This window comes from Herpailurus yagouaroundi, unplaced genomic scaffold (genome assembly GCF_014898765.1).
Source record: "Herpailurus yagouaroundi ecotype Mexico unplaced genomic scaffold, PumYag 66352, whole genome shotgun sequence".
NCBI classification, from domain to species: Eukaryota; Metazoa; Chordata; class Mammalia; order Carnivora; family Felidae; genus Herpailurus; species Herpailurus yagouaroundi.
In genome coordinates this window covers 1-11167 of record NW_024419342.1, presented here as the reverse complement: position 1 = coordinate 11167, position 11167 = coordinate 1, and the positions used below count along the sequence as shown (strand labels likewise).

The 11167-nt window shown below is 38.0% G+C and overlaps 1 protein-coding gene across 1 annotated transcript; it reads left to right on the top strand.

The window, feature by feature from the left end:
* Positions 1-2846: 2846 nt before the first annotated feature.
* Positions 2847-5118, top strand: LOC121024610 (zinc finger protein 613-like). Its single transcript, XM_040466817.1, has 2 exons — positions 2847-3628; positions 3966-5118. Exons 1-2 carry the CDS (start codon positions 3313-3315, stop codon positions 4196-4198), a joined length of 549 nt encoding a protein of 182 aa, XP_040322751.1. The 5' UTR covers positions 2847-3312; the 3' UTR covers positions 4199-5118.
* The last annotated feature ends 6049 nt before the right edge of the window (positions 5119-11167 follow it).

Sequence of the window (11167 nt, the reverse complement as noted above, 5' to 3'; positions counted from 1 at the left end):
ATCCATTTTGAGTTTATTTTTGTGAATGGTGTGAGAAAGTGGTCTAGTTTCAACCTTCTGCATGTTGCTGTCCAGTTCTCCCAGCACCATTTGTTAAAGAGACTGTCTTTTTTCCATTGGATGTTCTTTCCTGCTTTGTCAAAGATGAGTTGGCCATACATTTGTGGGTCTAGTTCTGGGGTTTCTATTCTATTCCATTGGTCTATGTGTCTGTTTTTGTGCCACATCTTGGTTTTTAAATGCCATTCTCCATTAAGAGAAAGTAGACATAACACTCCGTATTTGACCAATAGAACAGAACATGATACACGGCAGCCCTACAGATCCTTTGGTTAGAAGCAGAGCCGCTCAGTGTTTGACCACTAGAAAGAACCATGGATCCTTGAAGAAATTGTTAATTCCATCCTTGGGACAGAAAAGCACAAAATGTACCTTGAAAGAACATTTTTCTGTCCCCAAAAAGTAAAGTGCTCAGAGAATGATAGGGAAATGTTGAAGGACACAGAGCCAGTTTGAAGGGCTCCTCCCAACTAAATTTAAGACAATCTGAGCATTAAAATAAATAGTGATAATAAATGATTATAACTTACTGAATAAAATAAGTAAATAAACCCACCTGATACAAATTAATGAATGAGAAGAGAAACCTCTTCATCACAGTAGAAAGCCAACTTATACAAAGAATGATGGGATTAGAAAAGTAAGCAACCATCATAAATGTAATTCATTCAGGCAAGAAGTATCAGTGCCAAAACTAGTGGATGAAAGTTTAAGGAACAAGATATTTACATAGTCTCAAATTATCTCCCCCACAAGATACTTAAAAATTTCAGGATGAAATAGTAATTTTCTAGTAGAAATTGCTGGTAGATAACCACCTGAACCAAATTATCAAAATTGCTGGTAATGGAACGAGTCAATAATGTGTACTTTCTGATAGGATTCACCGAGAATCCGGTATCCCTTCCGTACTACCTCTGCCAAAAGTGTGTGGTGTCAATCTACTTGTGAGGAGACATTAGACAAGACCAGAGTTTTATTCTCAAAATAACTAGCTTATACTTTTCCAAATATCTATCTTATGAAATTTAAAGAAAGGCTCAGTAACTGCTGCAGAGTAAAAGAGACAAAAGAAGACAAATGTAGTACATGGTCTTGAAATTGCTTTTGTTATAAAGGACATTATTAGGACATTTCATGAAATCTGAATTAGTATATAGTTTAGACACAGTATTGTGTCAGTGCTAATTTCCTGATTTTGATCATTGTGCTATTGTTACATAAGAGAATCCCTTGTTTAGAGAGTAAACACTGAATTTTTTAGAGGTAAAGGGGCATCATGTCTGCAACTTACTCTTAAACGGTCCAGGAAAATTATAGAAAGAAAAAGGTAGAGGAGAGGGAGGAATTTTTTTTATTATTGCAGCTTTTCTTTAAGTCTGAAATTATGTCAAAATTTCTTAAGTTTAAAAACTATAATGAGGGGCCCCTGGGTGGTTCAGTCAGTTAAGCATCCAACTCTTGATCTCAGTTCAGGTCATGATCTCACAGTTTGTGAGTTTGAGCTGCAAGTAGGGCTCTGCGCTGAAAGCACGGAGGCTGCTTGGGATTCTGTCTCTCCCTCTCTCTTTGCTCCTGCCCTGCTTATGCACCTGGTCTCGCTCTCACTCTCTCTCTCTCAAATTAAATTTTTTTTTAACGTTTATTTATTTTTTTTGGGACAGAGAGAGACAGAGCATGAACGGGGGAGGGGCAGAGAGAGAGGGAGACACAGAATCGGAAACAGGCTCCAGGCTCTGAGCCATCCGCCCAGAGCCTGATGCGGGGCTCGAACTCACGGACCGCGAGATCGTGACCTGGCTGAAGTCGGCCGCTTAACCGACTGCGCCACCCAGGCGCCCCTCTCTCTCTCAAATTAAATAAACTTTAAATAAAATGAAAAAAAAAAAACAATCTATACAATATGTTACATTTGAGGTAAAAAAAAAAGTGGGAGAAAATAAAAAATCCATATTCATATTTGCATAAAGAATTTTGGGGAAATACACTAAAAAATTATAAATAGTGATTATCTATTGGGAGCAAGAGCTAGATAGAGAGGAAAGAAGCCTGGGAGAGAGATTTTTTTTTACTACCTTTTTATATGTTTTTCTTTATGAACTATATTAATATTAATACGTTATCTACCTAAAAATAGAATTCAAATAAGGATATTTTTTAAAAAGAATAAAATAGAAGAAACAGGTAACCAAGTGCAAAATCATTAGAAGGTATAGAAGGAAATAAAAAGTACTAAATAAAGCACCCAAAAAAGAACTACAAATGCAGGTATTAAAAAATGTAGACTATAATAAATTAATAGTTTTCCTCACCCTGGTACTGCATGCAAGAAGCATGGGGAAAGTAGAATGGAAATTAGAAATAAAAGTCACAAGAGGGAAGATGTTTGTAGAAGCAGAAAACACATCTTTGTGGTATGATGGAAAGAACATACTCTTAGAATAAGATTGAAGATATAATCCAGTTCCTGCTATTTACTAGCTGTATGTCCTTGGATAAATTATTTAATTTCTTCCAGCTTTGGTGACTCATCTCTAAATTGTCTATGTCACTTAATTGAAATATATTTTAAAAGGATATGTTATCAAAGCATGAAAATTAATATAAGTAAAATGCCAGAACTGTTTTTAAATATCGACTATTACCTTATGGGGGAAAGGACTTATTTGTAACACTACACTCATTCTGATGGGTTGAGGAGTTATTATACCCATGAAATGGGTGGTATTTGGTGGGGGTGGGAGACAGGTAGTAAGGGAAGAGGGGGAGGTATATATATTGTTTGTATGTGCCTGTGTTTGTATGGTGTGTCCCTTAAAGCAAAAGGATTGTTAAAAAGCACTGACAGTGGAGGAAATTTAGAAGTCACCCTTTTTTATTTGAATTTCCTACCTGTAACAAGGTAGTTTCTTTTTCTGATCCCCACATGCACCATGTGTCTTCTATTCTCAACCTGTTTGCCCTTGCTGCTTTTTTTTTCCCAACCCACTGGAATACTTTCTCTTAATTCTGTCTGAAATTTAAAAATCTGTTAAGGATCTGTTGAGAATACACAAAATCCACCAACTTGACACCTCCTTACACCTCAGTATTTCTACTGATCCTGGATTCTTTCATTTCTGAAATCTTACAGCATGAATTTCCTATAGTTTTTCAATTGTTTAGGTGAGGAGAGTCTTTCCCTTGCAACAAACTGTAAAAAACTTAAAAGCAAGCATTATTTCATGCATGTCTTTATGTCTGTCTTAAAAGATGATAGGTTGTAATTGTTGTTTTAAAATTTTTGACCTAAATTACTCAAGAGAGAGCCTTGAAGACTGGCAGCTCAACAGTTCAGACATCCTAACCTTTGCCACTGCCACTGTTGCACCTTTGCCCTTTCCCCAAAGGGCCCCTGTAAAAAGCAGTGTCTGGCTAAGCAGGGTGTTCTTGATATTTCAGGAATCACTGACGTTCCAGGATGTGGCTGTGGACTTCACACGAGAGGAGTGGGACCAGCTCTACCCTGCTCAGAAGAATCTTTACCGAGATGTGATGCTGGAGAACTACAGGAATCTGGTCGCACTGGGTAAGGATGTTGCCCCTGTAAAACTAGAAACCATTCTAAAGGGGTTTGTTTCCTTAAGTAGTGAAAATTTCCAAAGCTTTTGTGAATATAGTTCAGGCCAGGACAGAATGCTAATCAATGCTTGGAGACAGAGGACCTTTGTTTCCTGCTGTTTCTCCTCAGGTAAAAGGTCTTGACTTTGTTGAGTTTGAGATGAGTAAGCTTTATTTTGCTGCCTCTGAAGTTTCCCCTTTCCAAATCCAGAGGCTCTAAAGACTAAAAAAGTTGGAAATGAGTTCTGAGAGACAGTTTTGTTCCCAGTATAAACTTCTATGGCATACATTTTTCCTGTGAATAGGGCATCAACTTTATAAGCCAGAGGTGATCTCTCAGTTGGAGCAGGAGGAGCAATGGATGATGGAAAGAGGCAGCTCAGGGGACATTCGTGCAGGTGAGGAGCAAGCATTTGGGTATTTGCTGCTCAGTAAAGAGAAGCAGTCACTTTTGAAATATTCAACTGAGTGTGCTCCAAATCTCTGCCTCTGGGATTTAAAGAATACTGAGGACTTTTTAAATTCAGTTTATGTTTGACTTTTTTCCAAAGTGGAAATGGCTCTTTTTTTCCGATTAAACAGATAATATATACTTACTATTTAAAAATTTACACAACACAAAAGTTACTTTCAAGGTATTAATTTTAACATTCATAAATACCTTGGTGTTGTAAATCTCCACATAACATTTTCTGGTCTTTATTCATACATCCTCTCTCAGTATTCTTTAAATCTTTCCTTTCCATGTCAAAGATCCTCTGCCATTTTTACCTACTTTTCATTCTTTTTCCTTTTATTATCAAACTCTTTAAATTTGCCTAAAACCCATAACCTGAATTTTAATTCTTTAGATTATCTGTGTGATATGACCCCTGTCCTACCTGTACTACTAAAATTGTTTACTTGGAGATTACCGCTAACTTTCTATCAGTCAAATCCAGTGGCAAAAAAAAAAACAAAAACAAAAACAAAAAAAACAAAAAAACCCACAACGGTTATTGTCTCCTATGACTTTGTTGCATTCACTTTGCTTTCTTGAAATTTTCTTCCACCCTGGCTTGTGATACACACAATTCTTGTCTCTTGTAGTCTCAGTCTTGTATCTCTACCTGCTTCTTTCACTACCTTCTGTCCCTTTTCATTCTTCTAAAGGTATGTATTCCTACAGACGTGGTGCTCAAGTCTGCAGTACATCACTTTAAAATAGCCCTTCTGTGTCCTTTTCCCATGTCTATATTTCTAGCCTCAGTATTTCACTCACATTCTCTTCCCAGATTTCAGATTATATTTTTGTTTATGAATGTCATGCCATTATTTTAATTATTTCAAAACCTGGATTTGTTGACTTTATACTCTCTCTTTAAAGTATCTCTTTATTTTTATTCAATATATGAAGTTTATTGTCAAACTGGTTTCCATACAACACCCAGTGCTCATCCCAAAAGGTGCCCTCCTCAATACCCACCACCAACCCTCCCCTCCCTCCCACCCCCCATCAACCCTCAGTTTGTTCTGTTTTTAAGAGTCTCTCATGCTTTGGCTCTCTCCCACTCTAACCTCCTTTTTTTTTTCTTACCTCCCCCATGGGTTTCTGTTAAGTTTCTCAGGATCCACATAAGAGTGAAAACATATGGTATCTGTCTTTCTCTGTATGGCTTATTTCACTTAGCAGAACACTCTCCAGTTGCATCCATGTTGCTACAAAGGGCCATATTTCATTCTTTCTCATTGCCACATAGTAGTCCATTGTGTATATAAACCACAATTTCTTTATCCATTCATCAGTTGATGGACTCTTTAAATGAGAGGCTTCTTAACCAAAAAACCTGAAAAGCTTAGCTCTCTATTGTTGGCATACCACCTACAGTGTTCTGCCCAGTTATATTAGCAAGTAGTTGTATGTTAAACGTATGCCAGACACTGAGTTAGGTATTTTTCACTCTGGTTTATTAAGTCAAGTTAACCTACCCCGTCTGTGTCTAGTGTCCACCCTGATTCTTTGCTCTGGCACCTGGTTTTCCCATTTAGACTTGGTTTTCTGTCATTCAGTCTTCAGCTTATTTTTCAGTGTGGCTTTGACTTGGCTGTCCTTCTTGCTTTTAGTTCTCCAGGTCATGTTAGGTAGGAATCCTTGTTCCTGTTTTAGTCTCATTGAACCTTAATTTTGGTCTGACCAGTGCTGCCATTCCATAAGTAGAGGCTAATAATTAAAACATTTTTTCAGGAACCCTAACACTTTCCCTGACAACAGTAGGTGATGTTATTTCTATGAATTTCCACACTTTGAAACCTGGGAAGTAGGAAACTAAAGGAAGAAAATGAAAACTCCCTTCCCAGGTGAATTGCCAGCATAGGAACTTACAGCAGAAGGCAAATCTATTCTTTCCCTCAGGTACATATTTTTCCCCACAGACATATCCATTTGTAAGATCCACACTCTTTCCCATGATGTGCCTATCTACAGACCCCCAGCTAGAGAAAATAATTGCTAACTTAGGAAATTTTCCAGAAATTATTATGTGGATGCCTAAGGCTCTTGGTTCACAGATCAGCTTGAACAAGTGATTTCCTCATATCCTCCTTGTCAGGAATCAGCAGCCTGGCAGTCTCCTCCAAGAAGACAGATTGCATTTTTGCATTATCCTGTAAGACACTGAGACACAGTGACTGGTTCCTCTGATGAGGATGTGGCAAAACATTTCCATTGATGAACTGATCTAATTCTGGCTTGCCCTCTGGGTTACTGCTTGCCTTTTTGGCATCTACTGATGCCTATTTATCTAGAAATCTCTTCCAGATGAAGATGAGACCTGGAAAATGTCCAGTGGACTTAGAAACAAAGAAGTTAATAATTATATTAATAAGAGTGATTATATAAGAATGATCAGTTAGTACATTTTGAGTGAACAGGAAGTAAACAGGTAGAGCTGGGTATGCAGTACTCTTATAAGAAGCTAGAATAATAAAGGGAGACAATAGAAAGCATATGCTAGAATAGAAGCTAGTGTCCAAAGAAGATTGTTCCAAGCAGGAATGGTTTTAGCTTGTTTGTAATGCTGAAGGGGAGGAGTTAATAGAGGGGGTAATTAGAAAATAGATACAAATTATGAAGCAAGGTTCTAGAAGAGATGGGAGTGGGATAGGAAAGAAGGAGGTGAGGGTGATTTTTTATGTAAATAATTTTGTTGAAGAAAGATTTGGGAGAGTTCACAATGGTTATTTCTATTTTCTCGGCAAAGTAGGAGGCAAGGTTGTCTTTTGAATATAAAGGAATCGGGGAAGGGTAAGTACAGAACTTGAGGAGCACTTGCTTTAGCTTACTAAGGTCAACAGAAACTGACCAAAAATGAATCAAGAGATTACCAAGCAGCTTTGAGGGTCCAGATGAGATTTTGCCCCATGCATTTGTGGTTTCCAGTAACTATGCATATATTTGCCATTTCTCCCATTCTACTTGGCACTAGAAAGGCTTTTTTTTTTTATTTTTTTAACGTTTTATTTATTTTTGAGACAGGGATAGACAGAGCATGAACAGGGGAGGGTCAGAGAGAGGGAGACACAGAATCTGAAACAGTCTCCAGGCTCTGAGCTGTCAGCATAGAGCCCGATGCGGGGCTCGAACTCAGGGACCGAGAGATCATGACCAGAGCCAAAGTCGGCCGCTTAACCAACTGAGCCACCCAGGCGCCCCTGGAAAGGCTTTGTAGAGCCCAGGCTGAGAGCCTGTCAGACTGGTGGAACTGAAGGAGGAAACCTGAGAGAGAGTTTGTTAATTCAGGTGAGTTGACATAGAGTCCATAAAGTGACAAAAAGTAAAGTAAGGCCTGAAGAGGACTGGAAACTAGAAAACAACAGACAAGTCAAAGCAGCAGAGGTCTTGATGAGATTAGAAAGCAGGTGGAGAGTGAATAAGGCCATAGTCTACTCACTGAGCCAGAGAGTGTGACACTGAGTTCGAGATTCCTTGTATGGATCAAAGTTCAGATATAACTGTATAGCCAGGTAAATAATTGTTGAAATGAGATGAAGGTAAAAGCACAAACAACTACCAGTTATAAAATAAGATGGAAGAGAAGAGCCCAATTAATAGTAACTAAAAAGATAAAACACATAGAAATAAACTTTTAACAAGAAGTGTGCAACACCTGCATGAGGAGAACTTTAAAACACTGACAGACACAAAAATAAACTTGAATAAGTAGACATACCAAGATGTCAGTGTTCCTAATACACATGTAATGTCATCCCATAAAAAGTGCCTTCAAGATTTTGGGGGAATCTTAGATAAGCTCATTCTAAAGTTCATATTGAAAAACCAAAACACAAAAATAATCTGGAAAACTCTGAAAGGAAAACAATGAGGGGTTATCTCAACTAGATAATATATAGCAAAAGTTTATTAAGCAAAACAAGGCAACCAACTGAACAGAATAGAAAATCCAGAAATAGACCTAGATGTATGCAGGGGTTTAGTATCTGTTAAAGGCATTATTTCAAATTAGTAGGGAAAAGGTACACATCTTAGTAAAATGATATTGAGATAACTGGTATTTAAGAGGTAGACCTTTTTTTTTTTTTTTTGAGTATAATTGACACACAATGTTACATTAGTTTCAGGAGCACAGCTTAGTGAATCATCTTTATGCTGTGCTTACCACAATTGTAACTATAAAAGGTAGACCTTTTAATGAATATTGAGTAGTCATCTGGAAAAAGATAAAGTTGGATCCATAGCTTACCCCTTAAACTAAGATACTCCAAAAGAATCAGAGACGTTAAATGTAAAACATGAAACCATAAGAGCATGGAAGAAAACATAGGAGAAATCTTTTATAACCTTGAAATGGGGAAGTCATTTCTGACTATGATTCAAAATCTAGAAGCCATAAAAGAAAAGATTTATACTTTCAACAGACACAAATCCCCAAATTCTGCATGGTATAGAATAATAAGCAAAGTGAAAAGGTAAATGGCAATGGTTGGGGTGGGGGGGAATATTTGCAATTTATATCAAAAGGGCTAAGCTCCCATTAACAAAAGGCTCCTGGGGTGCCTGAGTGACTTGGCTGGGTGTCTAACTCTTAGTTTCGGATCAGGTCATGATCTCATGGTTCACGGGTTCCAGCCCTGCATCAGGCTCTGCACTATCAGTGCAGAGCCTGCTTAGGGTTATCTCTCTCCCCTCCCTCAATCACGCTCTCTCTCTCACTCTCTCAAAATAATCTAATCTAGCCTAATTTTAAAAAGGCTCCTCTAAATCAATAAGAGGCCAACAGCGCAATAGAAATATACACATGTGTACTAGCCCTTTGTCCGATATGTCATTTGCAAATATCTTTTCCCATTCCGTTGGTTGCCTTTTAGTTTTGTTGGTTGTTTCCTTTGCTGTGCAGAAGCTTTTTATCTTCATAAGGTCCCAGTAATTCACTTTTGCTTTTAATTCCCTTGCCTTTGGGGATGTGTCGAGTAAGAGATTGCTACGGCTGAGGTCAGAGAGGTCTTTTCCTGCTTTCTCCTCTAAGGTTTTGATGGTTTCCTGTCTCACATTCAGGTCCTTGATCCATTTTGAGTTTATTTTTGTGAATGGTGTGAGAAAGTGGTCTAGTTTCAACCTTCTGCATGTTGCTGTCCAGTTCTCCCAGCACCATTTGTTAAAGAGACTGTCTTTTTTCCATTGGATGTTCTTTCCTGCTTTGTCAAAGATGAGTTGGCCATACATTTGTGGGTCTAGTTCTGGGGTTTCTATTCTATTCCATTGGTCTATGTGTCTGTTTTTGTGCCACATCTTGGTTTTTAAATGCCATTCTCCATTAAGAGAAAGTAGACATAACACTCCGTATTTGACCAATAGAACAGAACATGATACACGGCAGCCCTACAGATCCTTTGGTTAGAAGCAGAGCCGCTCAGTGTTTGACCACTAGAAAGAACCATGGATCCTTGAAGAAATTGTTAATTCCATCCTTGGGACAGAAAAGCACAAAATGTACCTTGAAAGAACATTTTTCTGTCCCCAAAAAGTAAAGTGCTCAGAGAATGATAGGGAAATGTTGAAGGACACAGAGCCAGTTTGAAGGGCTCCTCCCAACTAAATTTAAGACAATCTGAGCATTAAAATAAATAGTGATAATAAATGATTATAACTTACTGAATAAAATAAGTAAATAAACCCACCTGATACAAATTAATGAATGAGAAGAGAAACCTCTTCATCACAGTAGAAAGCCAACTTATACAAAGAATGATGGGATTAGAAAAGTAAGCAACCATCATAAATGTAATTCATTCAGGCAAGAAGTATCAGTGCCAAAACTAGTGGATGAAAGTTTAAGGAACAAGATATTTACATAGTCTCAAATTATCTCCCCCACAAGATACTTAAAAATTTCAGGATGAAATAGTAATTTTCTAGTAGAAATTGCTGGTAGATAACCACCTGAACCAAATTATCAAAATTGCTGGTAATGGAACGAGTCAATAATGTGTACTTTCTGATAGGATTCACCGAGAATCCGGTATCCCTTCCGTACTACCTCTGCCAAAAGTGTGTGGTGTCAATCTACTTGTGAGGAGACATTAGACAAGACCAGAGTTTTATTCTCAAAATAACTAGCTTATACTTTTCCAAATATCTATCTTATGAAATTTAAAGAAAGGCTCAGTAACTGCTGCAGAGTAAAAGAGACAAAAGAAGACAAATGTAGTACATGGTCTTGAAATTGCTTTTGTTATAAAGGACATTATTAGGACATTTCATGAAATCTGAATTAGTATATAGTTTAGACACAGTATTGTGTCAGTGCTAATTTCCTGATTTTGATCATTGTGCTATTGTTACATAAGAGAATCCCTTGTTTAGAGAGTAAACACTGAATTTTTTAGAGGTAAAGGGGCATCATGTCTGCAACTTACTCTTAAACGGTCCAGGAAAATTATAGAAAGAAAAAGGTAGAGGAGAGGGAGGAATTTTTTTTATTATTGCAGCTTTTCTTTAAGTCTGAAATTATGTCAAAATTTCTTAAGTTTAAAAACTATAATGAGGGGCCCCTGGGTGGTTCAGTCAGTTAAGCATCCAACTCTTGATCTCAGTTCAGGTCATGATCTCACAGTTTGTGAGTTTGAGCTGCAAGTAGGGCTCTGCGCTGAAAGCACGGAGGCTGCTTGGGATTCTGTCTCTCCCTCTCTCTTTGCTCCTGCCCTGCTTATGCACCTGGTCTCGCTCTCACTCTCTCTCTCTCAAATTAAATTTTTTTTTAACGTTTATTTATTTTTTTTGGGACAGAGAGAGACAGAGCATGAACGGGGGAGGGGCAGAGAGAGAGGGAGACACAGAATCGGAAACAGGCTCCAGGCTCTGAGCCATCCGCCCAGAGCCTGATGCGGGGCTCGAACTCACGGACCGCGAGATCGTGACCTGGCTGAAGTCGGCCGCTTAACCGACTGCGCCACCCAGGCGCCCCTCTCTCTCTCAAATTAAATAAACTTTAAATAAAATGAAAAAAAAAAA